Raw genomic sequence first — 15,376 nt, 5'->3', positions numbered from 1 at the left:
GAGTCAACCAATAAGGATATGGAATGAAAAAAAAATAATACAAGGGTGTGAGAAGTGCAGGATTTATGAATCAACTCTTCATTTTAGTTTGGAAGCAATTTGAAAAGAACACAAATTACATGTCAAAATGTATCTGTGATTAGCATAAGCTGATAGCTTTCTACTGTTATTGGTTCAATATTAATTTGAGAACTTGCCCGATAACATCAACACAAATTAGCTAAGACTCAAAATGGCAATCAACTTGGGGGACCTATCCTGAAAGGTGGTACTAACAACTTCCCAGCATCAATGAGCTTCTGAATCCTGCAGCTGTTTTTAAAAGCTTTCTCCCAAAGGCACATTTAGAACGGAATTAAATGCAACTTTGACTTAATTAACGTTTTAAATGATAATGAGTACAATGTAGATTCAGAGACAGCATTTACATTGTGTTATAAAACTGATAAAAATTTAATAACTCTTTGTTAATAAGTTATGTCTCTCCAGACCCATAAAGCCTAAGGCAGTTGGTGCTGTAGTCTAGGGTCTAATCCAGGTTCTTAATGCAGGTGGTATAAGGAAGAAGGAGAGTGACTTGACACTTGACATTTGCTCTAAGCCTGCTCTGGATCAAGCCACTGCTTGTTCATAAATACTTTATTTCATACAGTAAAGGTCAGAATTTGGGCTCAAGGCAGGGCTATGACAGAAATGCTCAAGCTGAAATCGAGCCAGCTCTGGCATCTGTCGCTTGAAATAGCTCAGAAACAGTAGAGAAGGAGACGTAACCGGCTAGCATCTGTCCCACACCAAGGAGATAACAGGAAGAATCTGCTGCCTGGTGGTAAGAAACTGTCATAGTGAGTTTCATGACAACCAGCCACACTCAGGAACTAGAAATGCAAACATAATTTCCATGTCACCTTGCATAAGACCGTCTGCTAAATTCACTCCACAGGATGCAGACAGCATCTTTTCTATCTTGTCCGCAACAAAGCAAGCCACTCACTAGTCTCTTCCCTGTGACCCTGCTAAGAATCACTACTCAAGGTAAAGGCCTAAAGGTATTAAATGCAGACTTCTTGATCTCTCCCTCCCCCACCTTCCCAATTCTTGAAAAGATTTGCTGCTAAACTTAGCAGTGCTCCATCCCATGATGATGTGAGAGTTCACCTCCTTGTTACAGACATCACAAACTGGGAGAGCTCTCTTTCATCAGTCTAGTGGTATATGCAGCATCATAAAACTCACCTGAAAAAGCATGTATTTCATTATTTATATTTTCTGGTCATGAGTAATGAGTCAGATTGTCTTACTTCTACCATTCTACCATCTGAAAAGGGACAGCTTGGTTTGGTGGGGTTGTTTTGTTTTTCTTCTACTCTTGCATTTCTACATGTCACTATTCAACTATATGGCTCATATAAAAAGAAAGTTGAATAATTTAGCAGCACTCATGTTCCATTAAAATATAGAACAGTAAAAGGGATTAATTTCTGAAGTGTTAAGAGTCGAACCACATACTCGAAATCACCTATTGTAAAATACTGTTTCATGACACTTTTTCTCCCCCTCTGTAATGAGTGTCATCTATTCAGTGTTTGAAAAGGAAATACAAAAGTCTCAGTGCACATGAAAAAAAAAAGATGGAATAGATACTTGGGGTCTTGGGAGGGCATATACCAGCCCACTCTGATCACTGCATTTCTCTCTATGTTAGCAACGTAGAAAAACATACAGTGCCATCAAGGAGTATCACCTGAAGGTCAGCACATCAAGAGTGAGAGAAAGGCAGACAAATCAAAGGGTTGATTCAAGGAAACTACTGTTCCAGCAAGCAGTTCTTAAATGCTAGTGAAGACTGTGATTGCATGTATTGAGACAATTCATCCTATCTTCTTTAGTGGAAACACCTTCATGCATCTTTTTACAATTGCCACAAGGAGAAGATGAAAGAAAGTAGGTTAGCCAGAATTGCAAATATAAACTAATCTTGAAAGGGGAAGAGTAGTTCAGAAACTTTCATTCTCAGAAAAGCAGATCTCATGGTGTCTGGCTTCTGATTTGCCAGTACCACAGGCTATGAAGCTGGCTGCAAATATGGCAAATCTCTAGCATGTACGAGCATTGACTTCCTGTCAGTGGCTACACCATGAGAATCTCTGTAGAACAGAACACGGATTTCCCATATTGGTATTTTCTTTTTCAATTATTCCACTGTCTGGTTTTATATGCTTCAAAACCTCATTGGCCCGTTTTGGTAACAGTAGTTTCTTAACAATAGTTCATTCTGAGAAGGTGGCTAAGGAAGCTGGTGTTCTTCAGTACCCAGTAGCAACACAGACTACAATAAAATGTACATGCCTTTTTTTTTTTTTTTTTTTTTTCCTAGCTGTATTGGACTTGTATCTTAACTGAATTAGCCAAGATAGTATTTTCTCTGCAAAATTGAACACTAAAATATACACAGGCATCCATTTTTACATTATTTTCAGTAGTTTGAAAGGGGACACATGCAGTCTTGCAGAGGTATATAAAAGAAATATCACAGCCATGTCAATTCTCAGGAACACAATCCTGAATGCATGGAACTGGTGTAACTGATATAAAAATCTGTCACCCTAAAAGAAAGAATATTTTAAACTTGTTTTACATAAATCAATATACCACCCAACAGCATGTTTCACACAGTTATTATTTATATTCTCTGTGGGTTTGAATCAACAGGAATTTATTTGGCACTGTGTCTCATTCTAATGTCCCATTTTTATTAATCTAATTTTAAAAAAAACCCAACAGGCAACACAATATAATGCTGTATCATTCTCCAGTATACAGAGGTGGGGTCATTCCATAGAAGTGAGCTGTAAAAAACATAATCTGATAATAATCACTTGCTTATGACCTTATGATGTCACCCCCGAGGGGCAACATTTGTCCTCCCTTTCTAAGTAGACTCAATTGCTTATTTACTTCTTCAATTTCTTCTTCCTCAAAGCATTAAAGGTGTGCTATTGGCTTTTTGTGCAGGACAAAGATGAGACAGTGTGACCACAGAGGGATCGGTGGCTTATATTTAAGAGATGTTTTCCTTGACCTAACATGTTAAACCACATTGCCAGACATAGCTTCAGTACAGTGTACCAACCTTGGTTCAACAACTATCCTTATTCAAGCTACCCAAAATGTTCATCTGATCTTGCAGAATGTAATTTTAGGTCCTTTGAGAAAGACTCAGCAGCTAACTTGTCTGTTTAGCATAAACCACGTGATGGCACTAGAAGACCAGCTAGAACATACAGTTCTAAACTGGGCTTGGCACACAGGTAGGTACATGCTTTGGCTACTTTCAGAACTTAAGCTTTCTCCAGCTTGTCTTAGCATGGTCTGTCTTTCCACATAAGATGGCTAGGAATTTGGGCTGAACCCTGAATTAAAAATATAGTGATAATTAGTCTTGTCGTTTGTCTCTGTAGATCCCTGATATTCACCAAAGTCAAAGTCTATTAGAACTATCAGAGCATGCCAAAGCATGTTTTCTCACAAGCTGAATTAGATATGCCTGGGCCTAGTATCAAGAATGCCCTTGGAATTTTAGTTTCCCATGGCAGTGGGCACAGCAACAAGTTTAGAAAAGGTTTCCTTTTGGAACTTGAACTTTTGACGTCCCTGAGAAGCACAGCTGTATGGTGATACAGAAACACAGAAATCAAATGGTTCAGGTTAAGATTCTGTCTGTATCAATTAATCATACGCATGGTACTCCCCAAGATTTGGCACAGACCTAAGCAGAACAAGACACTTATTAGTAACATAATTTCTTTGTATAAACCACGCCAGGTTTTCCAGTGGCTACGTGCCTCTCTTCACTCTAATTCACTTGAGTCTCCAGTGGGAAAAATGCCTGGACCATTTGACTGCTGTTCATGTAACAATTTACCAAAAGCAGCTAAACCTGAAAAGGTGTAGAGACACAAAATAACTTAAATTCTATTTCCTTATGTTTAGAAAGATCATATTATTTTCTTTTTTTTTTCCCCAGACAACTGCCTATAAACTCAAAAGCCATTTTAATGTAATTATATTTAATCAAAATATGATTTTCATTTGCTGGAAGTACATGCAACAATATAATAACAGAGAAACTTATTCACAGTGGAAAATATACTGCAAGTGTTACTTTCTCTACATATTACACAATTAGTACACTAAATCCTGTGTACATCATTGAATATATAAACTGATTATCTTCTACGCGACATCAGATTTTTACAAACAGTATTAATTCTCACAAAAGCTACTCATTGTTTCAAGAAGTTTAATACAATGCTCTGTGATTTTATTTACCTTGAAAAAAAGCCTGCTTTTATAACCAAAAGTAAAAAAGGAAAGAAAGAAAGAAAGAAAGAAAGAAAGAAAGAAAGAAAGAAAGAAAGAAAGAAAGAAAGAAAGAAAGAAAGAAAGAAAGAAAGAAAGAAAGAAATGCATTAAGCAATTGTAGAAGCAAACCAACCCAACTGGGGCACCATGACCAAAGCAAGCCCTGTAATAGTATAATGACCTTTAATGAGTGTCTGGGGAAACAATACAGTCCTAGCATAAAAGACAAAGGGCAAAACCCATCATGGCTCCACTGACGCTAATTCAAAATGATTTTCAGAACAACTAAAGAATGTAAGAGAGGTAATCTGATCCACCAATCTGACCTCACTTTGATTCTGGGGCCCTACTGCTGCCATTTCTAATTGTCAAACACTCTACATTTCACATCTGCTCATATTTAATGAAAAGCTGACTCTCACTGCCATTTTTTGAGTTAACTAGGTCTGTCAAGATGGGCATCATACGACCCCTGTGCACTGCAAAGAAAACACACTGATTTCTATTGAAGCCCTGCCAGTGAAACATTGCATGTGTGTATATATATATATATATATTTAATTGGAAAAGAAAGGCTTATGCTGCTTTACAAAGAGTGTGAATTGGTATTGATTTTCCTACTTGCTATTAACGGCCAAAGGTGACTAGTCTCACAAGGGGAAGTGTGAGATCTCTTTTGATTTGATGGAGTGATGAAGAGGGGAAAAGGCCTTTGAAAGATAGGATGCTAAAAATCCTCAAAGCTGTCAATATCACTTATCCTTCAAAACAGAACATAGATCTAACGTGTTTCCCAAAATTATTAGGGTTTTTTTTTGCTGGAAATAATACCATTATTGTGGAGGTTTTTGTCTCAGCAGGCAACACAATCAAAAATGTTTACTTTATCTGCCTCTGTAGAGTCTTAAGGGAACTTGAAAGTTACAGTAAACCTACAAATTATGTTTTTTTCTTTCTTTGCCAAACAGTGTTAATGGCAGAAATTTTCCCCATTTGTGAGGGACATATTAATTTAGACTGGTCTGGCTGCTGTTAACACCAGCACCAGGATTCAAGTACATATTCTCTGTGCTAGTCTGTATCAATGGAAACTATACCAGGCACTGTGCTATTGAGGCTGTTGGCTGTGTAAGTAACACTGCCTATAGTAACTCTTAATCTAGGAAGGTTTCTTGTTCACTTCTCTCAACAAAATACATTTTGCTGTGTTTTACTCTGATAAAGGTCTCTTTAAAAGATAAAAACTTCTTTAACTTAGAATAGGACTTAAAACTGGCAACCATCTCCCCTGAGGTGATACATGAGTTGCAACCAAGTAGATAAAAGGGACATTCAGAGTGCTTATACACCTACACAGAGAAAAGATTTCTGTTAAAATCTCTAGAAAATCCTGCTAGAATCAGTTTAATTGGCACAGTCTTCAGAGAGAAAATGCTAACAAAAATTGTATTATTATCATATACTCCACATCTGTGTCTGGAAAAATACTTCAAATGTCAAAAGAGTTAAAGAAAGTCATTAACCCCTTGGACTATGCACTGCAATACACATATAGTATCAAAAGGCACCCAGATGCATAATCTACTAACTATATTATAATCTTAGTAGTGGAATGCATCTTTATCTATGATGACTTGTAATGTAAAGCAGACATGCTTCCTGATCAAAACTCCTAATACTCCTTATAGGATCTATCTGAATAATTTTATAGTTCTTCTTTGCCATTTGGGTGGGGAAAGGAAAACAGTTCCTGTCCCAAGACATACTTTTGCCTGTTATGAATGTCTAAAGAGGATAAGAAAATTTAAAAAAAAAAAATCACTATTTTAATTAAAAATCTTCCTCAATTGTTGACAGCACACTGATAAAGCAAGCCTTGGAATCCCTACCGTTGGCCCAAAGAATTAATGGCTATGCAGAATTTTTCTAAGTTCTCTGTCTTCTTGCTCTCAACTCTCATCTCTCAAAAGAGCTCTTGGGGTATATTCCAAAATGGTACTGTCCTATGGGACAGATTCCACAGTTAATTTCAAAAAGTTTGCATCAGAAAGTTTGCACCAGGCTAGCCCTTCTAGAAAAGCACTACAAAAAGTACAACCATTTTTATCTTCTGCAGTTTCAGTATTAGATGGAAAGTCCTCTCTTATGGCGACTGAAGGGCTACAAACAAAATTAAAGATAATAACAGCAACAGTACAGAACAGAATGCCAGCCACTATGGTTTAGCTATTAAGTTGTATCATGTATATTTATTCACTGCCTATTGCATGCTGCTCTAGTGCTAGCACTATTAAAGCTGTCTGCTTAGCACCAGTCATAGATTTAGACAAAGGCCTGTTCCTCCAGTGAAGTACTTCTTGTTTAATTAATGACAATTTATATTGTATGAATTAAATAAAAAAAAGTCACCAAACTGCATTACTACGTTCTTGCATGCTATTGCAAGAGCATGCTTCATAAAGAGCACACAAAGCAAAATAATGAATTACATTTTTCATATTAAAAATAAATTAAAACAGAAATATAAATACAGAGCTGTATCAAAATTTGGGTTTGACTTTTTAAAAAAGCATCAGCCCAGTAAAACTCACAGAACTACAATGTACAACACAAGACGGGGATGATACCACAGACACCACAGACATGGAACAGCATGTGTTGGTGTTAAAACTTACAGGCACGTAAACTGGTGGAGCAATCATTAACAGAGACAGAAGAAAGTGGGAAGGCTCTCTCAAGGGTGTCCATGTTACTATGTACACTGCCTGACATGCAAGAGCAGTCACGCTCAGAGCGTCCGCAATCAAAACAACATGCCAGTTTCATTCTCTTGTAGATGGACATCTTGGCTATAACCATGTATTGGATGGGAGGAGAGGAAGAGCAGCAGGTTAATGGCAAGGTTATATATATAACAAGGCAGCTGGAAGGTAATTTAAGGGATTTAATACAGGCCTTAGTTTATGTTAACAGTCTTGACCCAGGAAAAAAAAAATGCAATGAGATTATTGATAACACTTGGCTGTACATTAAAAGTAGGGCAAAAGATAAATTGCTCTTTATTTCTATTCAGTCTTATAGGGTGACCGCAGACATGGGGAAGAATTACTGTTTACAGTTGAGTGTTTAGATCAAAAAAGAACATAGTAAAAGCAGAGAATCCTAAGAATATATTTTTCCCTTGGCACAATTAATACTACTGGGATAAAATGAAAAGAAAAATCTGAAGTTGCTAATCCATTAGATATTTTTGGCCCATCCTCCTTCCTGTAAAAATCAAAGACTTTTATATATCTCTATATATATGTATGTATACACTCACAGAAACACACATACACATATATTCTTACATACACACATTCACACACACATATACATTATACACATACATACATATATATACATATATAAAAATATATTTATTCTTAAACATAGGCTAAGAATTTCTTTGTATTACACTGTGCCAGGGAACTCCTTTAATGCAATAAATTACACATTACTAAAGAGTTACAAGATGTTAATAAAATTTTCTGAAAAATTTACTTCATTTACATTGTATCTTCAGGAATTCAAATTTTCTTGACAGAATACCAAAATTTGCCCATATAAGAGACACAACTAATAATGGTAAATATGCTTGACATTAAAATCAGTTCACAAATAAGGCATCACCAAAAGCACACAGAGCATTGGTCCACTGAAACATGTTGAACCAATCATTGGCATGTTTTCTGCTCTGGATTTAAAGGTAGATTGAGGATCTAATAACTGAATGTACAATTAGGGGCTAATTCAAAAAGGAATGCCACAGTAGAATAGAATATCATATCCTTTAGACATCTGAATGTCCTTGTTATATATTTATAGAAATACACAGCATCCTATTTTGTAAATACATGTGTAATTACCATTGTGCAATTTTGTATGTTACCTGAATTACAGTATGTTTAAGTCTGAAGAAATGCAAAGGCAACTTAGATTGTTTCACATGCTGCACTGAACCAACACTTTTGGTAATGGTTTAGATTGAACTGACTCAATTATACTAAAAACAAAACAGAACACTGACAGGCAAAAACAAAACCTTAAAAGCAAATGCAGAAAAAAGGTAATGTTTCTCTGGCCTGTACCTTCCATTTAGAATGTCTTTTTTGCATTATGATAATGACTTTTTTTTTTTTTTTTTTTTTTCCAGTTTCTTAATGCCACAGTCACCAGGGAAGAGGGATAGAAATCACTCAAATGGGTCAAGTCCTGTTCTAAGGCCTTGATGACTTGCCATACAGTATACTTGTCAAGCAAGGGTAACATTATGATTGTGGAAAACAGGCATTGAGGGAGATGAATGAGTGATCTCTTCAGCAGCGACTCCATTCCTCTAAAACTTTGCTCACATGACTAATGCCATGTTCTTTTAGCATCCTAGTAGAGTTATCTTACAGCTGTTCAGAAAGTCATCATGCAGCATCAGGCTTGTTCATTGCATGGTACATCATTCCTCAGAGCTTGGCTTTTAGTAAGAAGGTTTCCACTGCAGCTTTTGATGCATACACATTCAAACTACACAGAAAATTCAAAACAGCATTTGTTTTCCCATGGTTTCCCTCTGTCTAACTCTTCCCAACACATTCTTTGAAATTGAAAAGTTGGGCAGAAAAAGTGAAATATGTTACCAAAAATGTGGAAGTCTTTCCATTATGTCTATTTTATTATTTTCACTTTAAGGAAATGAAAGAAAAATAAAGGGCATTTGTGAGACACACTAACAGTAGGTGAGGTAAAAGGCAGGCCCATTTTGTTTTAATTATAGCTGTTTTGAAGAACTTTTTCTAATCAAATGCCGTAGCAAAACACATTGCTCAGAAATTCTCAACTGCTATGTCATTGGTTAGTAACAGTCCCTGGTTTTCATTTACTTGCAGCCATGTCTTGTCAACAGTGAATAATAGGATAGGACACATCTATGAAAATTAAAAGAAATCATCCTTAAGAGCAAAGAGGGTTGGGAAGGAAAACTTTTTGTACCATTTTCATCGGACTTAACCAATGAAGTGGGAAATTTAAGCCCTTCCCTTCAAGAGGGGAAGGACTCCATTGTGCTTCTCAAAAGCAATACCCTTTCAGGGACTGTTTTTAACTATTATTATCAGTTGTTCTGGAGATCATGCATCATTTTAATATTTCACATCATTAACATGCAGGAAACAGGCTTGGACCTGAAAATATAAGTAGCAGAAAGGACTTGCTATAAGGGTTTCAACCAGTATATAAGCTACTGCATATCAGAGCAATACATTTTGGAAAGAAAACATGCTGTTACTCTTCATTCCTTTTATACAGTCATTGTTACAGTCATACCGAATACAATACTTATTTTCTTTTAAATAAAACAAAACATGGATTATTAGTAGGGATGACTAGTGACAAGATCAAAGACAAGACAGAAATTATTTTAAATGGTTCAGCCACACACATACCATTTCCTACAAAACTTCCATAAACATTAACAAAAAATGGGAATCATCAAGAGAGACAGGGGGACCTTAAGAACAGCCTCTGGGTGGGTGATAATTTCATCTGACACCTGTAGCACCTCCGTAAGAATCAACTCATTTCTATTCATAGAAATGTTATGGATGTTGAATAGAACTCTTATTTGCAACTAGTGGAAATGTAAGTTGGGACATAAAGGAAATTACTTCCCTATTTTCAACTGAATAATAAATGGATAAAAAGGAAGAACAGATCCTTCTACTTAGTATGATGACAATACCACAGCATTTGTAAAATGAATTAGTAAAAATATGAGGGGAAGTTATCATGGACATGGAAATCAGACTACTTAAATAATTTACTGGCAAAACAAGGCATATATGAACTCATAATTTTCTGATTTGTGAAGAGCAAAAGGAAAGCAAAATTTCTCTCTATTATTTATAAAGTAAAGAACTACTTTTAAAAACTTTTTTTGTTGCAATTTTTCTCAGAAGGCAATAGCCTTCCATTCTAACAAGGAATGTGCCTTAGATGTCTAAGCTTCTAGCAGTAGCTTGCTTTCTGATCTCAAAAACTCAGAAAGTCCAGTCAAAATTTCTATATTGTCTGGATCTGAGACTTAGAGTTCACAAACAGTAATGGGAAATATTTCCAGCTGCAAAAATAACCAAAAGAAACTGCAGATTATTCTCTACCTAAGATGTCAAGGAACAGCTCCTTTTTTTTTAAAGCAAGCAGAACAAAGTACCCCTTCATCTTTGCTGTTTCGTTGTTGTTGTTGTTGTTTTGTTTAAACCATACAGGCTACCCAATCCTCGATTCCACCCATCTAGTAATTTTCCTTGTGACCTCAACGGTAACAAAAAGTGGATCTACGAGGACATCTAGTGGATCTCTATGAGATAACAGCTGGTTAAGAACTGGAAGTTTCTTGACCAGTAAATGGTAAAAAAAGGTCTCACTACACTTAAGAATTGAAATGCATGCAGTGACATTTCAATTAATCAAGTGCTTATGATCCACACTACGAGTAAAACAACAGCAGCATTAAAGGACGACCAAAGTGATCTGATCACCTTTTAACATTGCTGGTTAGCATCATGAGACTCAAATATTGAAAGGACTTCCCCCAGAACAATTTCAGTTTCCTAAAAAATACAGCAGCATATCTTAAACTGTTTGTGAGAATTTATTTTCTCTTCACATAACAGGCAAAGATATCTCTCCATTATTTAATTTTTATAGAACATCTTCAAGACCACCAAGTCAGCTTGTTCACTATCTTGCAATTTTTGCAATCGAGGACAACTGGTCAGTTGTTTGCTATAATTCAGATCGTGCTGTTCTTTGCCAAAACTGTAGAAACAGCAGGTGACCTGAGTGGACATTTTGCCCTATTTTATTAGCTATAAGAATGACTCACAGGTTGTAAAGTAATGGTACATTTATAGACCAATTCATTTTAATTTACAGATTGATCATGACCTTTCCTTCATTACCTTAAAGAAGACTCTCAGCCAGTGTACTCTCAAAGCTAACTGCATTTCTGAAAAAAAATGAAGCTATTGGGAAAATGGAAAAAACCAAGTCAAAGCTATTTTATTTTCTTTTAAAATATTTTTTAATACTCTCTTAACATGAAGAGCTCTTTTATTTGTTTATTTATTACTATTTAAACTAATATCTCTGGTCCAGAAAGGCCTCAACACAGAATCAAATTTTAAATAAATATGTTGCTTCAAATAAAGCCAAATTACTTCTAGTATTTTGCCTCGAAGTCAATAGGATTCATCATTTTATCCATAGAAATTAGTTTCTTTCTGGTTTATTACTAAGTATTGATTCTTACCATGCTGACCTGTTTCACAATGTGCTTTTCTGTGCATCTTTCTGCTACATCATTCTATTGGCTGAAAATAGATCTTTGGAGAAATTTTGGTTCTCTGAATGCTTTCTATCACAACAGGATCTCAATCCTTTAGTGCAGTTTGCAGTCTGCGTAAGATAAATATTAAATAATGATAATCATAATGAAGGCCATGACAATTCCAAGATGACTAGCACTTTATCATGTGACTCTGGGAATGTCAACTTTTCCTTGATTCTTTGCAAGATGCTGTTGTGTGTACAGCTGAGAGAGGAAAACATATCTCAATCCTGGCTAAGATCTGAAGTGTTATCACACAATAAATACAGAACATCTGGTAATATGTTGAAAAAGTCACATAGCCTCACTTATTTAGAATAGTTGCAGCTATTCAGTATGGTTAGGAGCCTCAGTCTATTACAGTAATGCGTCGCTTCAACTACAAAATATCTGATCCCTCTTACTGTTTGAAAGAACAAGCCCATATAATTCCAACACTGCCCTATAACCAGTACATTTGTTTGCAGTGCTTGTATTTCTAAGCACCAAATTCTTTCCATGTCCCAAATGCTGTGTTTATTTTAATTATTATGACTGTACACACTAAAAGTGGCTGACAAGAGCCTTCACAGATTCCATACACTTTAAAGTAGTATGACTGAGATTGACATGAAATGGTCTATAAAGTTCATATTCTATATATAATAATAAGGTAAAACTTCACAGCTTAGGTCCTGAAAAGTCAGTGTGGCTCTATTCATGTGATTGATTTCAAAATAAGCAAGCTGGGGAAAATAATCACTGTAGCTTGTTTCCTATTGAAGATATCTGTAGTTTTATACATTAAAAACATATTTAATTCATTGTCTGGTTTTCCCCCCATCTTTTTTTTTTTTTTTTCTGATGAGGAGAAAGGAGTTGGATAAGGACAGTAAAAGACTGCTGTGTTACTCTTTGTGTCAGGTATGCAATGGAAAAGAGAAAGTACAAAAAAATTGAACACCGGTCTGACAATTAATTGCGCTTAACCAGGCAAACAGTGCTATAGTGGTAATTACCCCAGCCTAACCACTATCCCTATAAATTCATGAGATATGTCTAGAATCATTTCAAGGAAATGCTACTGCCAAGATCTCATTTTCAAATAGGAATTAAAAAAACAAGGTTGTGGAAAAAAAGGGCCAAAAAGGTGGAAGAGGGGAAAACTGCTGTATTTTCTTCAACGTCACCCTAATCTCCATGGGTGTAAACGATGAGAAACTTGTGGGTATGACGTCACTGCTACATGCAACATAAATAAAGAAAAGAACCAAAATACTGAACAAAAATACTCTCTGCTAGAGAAAGACAGGTTGGACCGCACTCTGGGCTACAGGGAACCCATTTTTACTCACAATAGATCACTATCAGTGTGCAGTTAAAATATAGTAGGGGCCGTGTTCCAAGGCAGCAAGAGGAAAAATAAATCAAAAGTTTGTCAATTGTCATAGATTACATGAAATTCCTTCAAACACATCAATGTACACATGATATGTCCCCTCTGGGGTTCAACCCCCACTATTCACAGCAAGCACTGTCACTGGAAAAAATATATAGAGAATTAGACCATAGCTGTTGCACAAAATGAAAGAAACAGGAAGAGTAGGTCATCCAGTTTTGAGATTTCATCCCAATGTGGCTGCATTTTATATAAATATATACATGTATTTGGCCCCTTGCTGCAAAAACTACAGTTAAATAGAACAGGAAAGAGATTGAAACATAAAAAAAATATTAACAATCTGTGAATAAAATTTCCACACAAGCATTTCTCTGGACAATGTGACATCAGCATTCATATGTTATCAGGGAGTGGGATGGGTAAAGAGAAAGGGATGGCAAAGAAACTGCAAAAGGAAAGCGAGGTTACTTTAATTATCCTTAGCCTTGTGGAAACATACTGATCTGCCCTGAATTATTAATATTAGGCCTAACAGATTTGGAAAAATGGCTATGTAGGTCAGACTTAGGTTTAGACCCCAACAATACCACAAGCTAATGTTCAGACAGTATCTAAATTGATGTGCAACCTCAGATGCATTATTAAAGAATGTGGTTTTCAAGTGTCACAGGAAGCTGTATTAATTAATGCCACCATAATTAAGTTTTCTATGTAAAGATACTCTTTCACATATAATTTACCTGAATGTGTAAATATTTTTACATACAACCTTTAATTTCATCTTACACATTTTCTGCATTCAGCTGCCTCTAATTGCTATGTTACTTGCTAATTAAAATATGTATTTATCATATAGGACTATATATACATATGTGCGACTACTTGCAGTGTCTTTGAAACTCAAAAAGACATATCAGCTGTTGACAGATCAGTTGACAGTTTCCTAATTCAATAGAGAAAGAGTTTTCTTAATTTATGTTTTACTTTGGTTAAACTGCATTTTTAAGACCATTGATTTGTGTAGCTTACAGATGGATAACATAGTTAAGATTTTTCAAAAGTAATTAGTGATTTGAAAGCTAAAGCTAAGATATTTTATGTAAATAATGACTGCACTAAAGACTTACCTTTAAAAGCAAAAATCAGGTCTCATAAAAGGGATCTCAAGATTGTCATCAAAATTTGAGAGACCAAAAATCACTAATTACTGTTGAAATTTTTCATTTCTCCTTTTTTTCCCGATTGACAGAACTTTAAAAGCAAAGCAATTTTTATTCCTAATAGTTGTGAGCATGCTCTTCAGTGGAAGCTGTTCTCAGCTGTACTGAGCTGCCAGCTATCATGGTATCTGTGACTGTATGTGTGTGTATGTAGGAAAGGAGAAGTGAGAGGGCAGATGGGGGGAGAGGGAGAGGGAAAATAATGAAAGCGAAATTTAAGAGTTTACTCTCACTGACGATTTTTTCTTTTCTTTTTCACCTGACTCAGAGGATTCCCATCTTAGTATTCAGTGCTCACTGCAGCAGCTCTGACAGCCACCTCCTAACAGCATCATCTTCACTAATGCCATCATTTTGTTTCTTCATCTGTTCAACACCTTTTTATAGGACTGATATGTAGAACCATGCCATTTGGAACATTTGCTAGTGCTACACCCAGATGCTGTCAGTCACGTCTCCATGGTCCCACTGATGGTAATATATCCATTGTGTTGGCTAGGTCACATATACTTGTTTCCTCCCTGGTTTCCCAGTACTGAGGATGTTACATTGATTCCTATTAATGTATAATAAAGAGCTCTTGACCTTTAGACTGTGAATTCCTATCTTCTAACAGATTTCAATGAAGAGTGTAGATCTCACACTAAAATGACAGATCTTTGGGATTTTTTATTTTTTTTTTTATCAGCACATGTATAAAAAGCATACACTATGTGAAGGAAGAGTAGAGAAGAAAATACAAACAAAATAGGTCTTTTTTTGACAGAATCAGATGTAATTAAACAGGTAACACATTTCTCTTTAACTGTTGGGTAATATGGAAAAAAGATTGGGCTTGAGAGTTACAGGCACCCCCAGGCATCTGTAACTGGCTTTACCAGAACTTACTCAGCAGCCTCATTGGCTTTGGCAGCAGTTCAAAGGTCACATTCTCACATGGATAAACTGTTCTTGAACAATTTTTTTCCAATATGTTAGGCAATGCATACA

The 15,376-nt window shown here is 35.8% G+C and overlaps 1 protein-coding gene across 25 annotated transcripts in view; it reads right to left on the bottom strand.

Annotated features, from left to right (window-relative positions):
- KCNMA1 (potassium calcium-activated channel subfamily M alpha 1) overlaps positions 1-15,376 on the bottom strand; it is a 532,608-nt gene that overhangs the window by 87,621 nt on the left and 429,611 nt on the right. For 11 of the 25 annotated variants that reach the window (XM_074907159.1, XM_074907158.1, XM_074907156.1 and 8 more), the window contains one exon: positions 7,038-7,211. The exons of 10 other annotated variants lie outside the window; for them this stretch is intronic. In XM_074907159.1, the coding sequence (XP_074763260.1) occupies positions 7,038-7,211 (174 nt within the window). Of the gene's footprint in view, positions 1-7,037; positions 7,212-13,119; positions 13,129-15,376 lie in introns of all 25 variants that reach the window. 4 more of the 25 variants (XM_074907173.1, XM_074907169.1, XM_074907178.1 and 1 more) reach the window with 1 other exon arrangement.

This window comes from Athene noctua, chromosome 5 (assembly GCF_965140245.1).
Source record: "Athene noctua chromosome 5, bAthNoc1.hap1.1, whole genome shotgun sequence".
Classification (NCBI taxonomy): domain Eukaryota; kingdom Metazoa; phylum Chordata; class Aves; order Strigiformes; family Strigidae; genus Athene; species Athene noctua.
The sequence above is the reverse complement of the archived record's forward strand: the minus strand, read 5'-3'. Positions and strand labels throughout refer to the sequence as shown.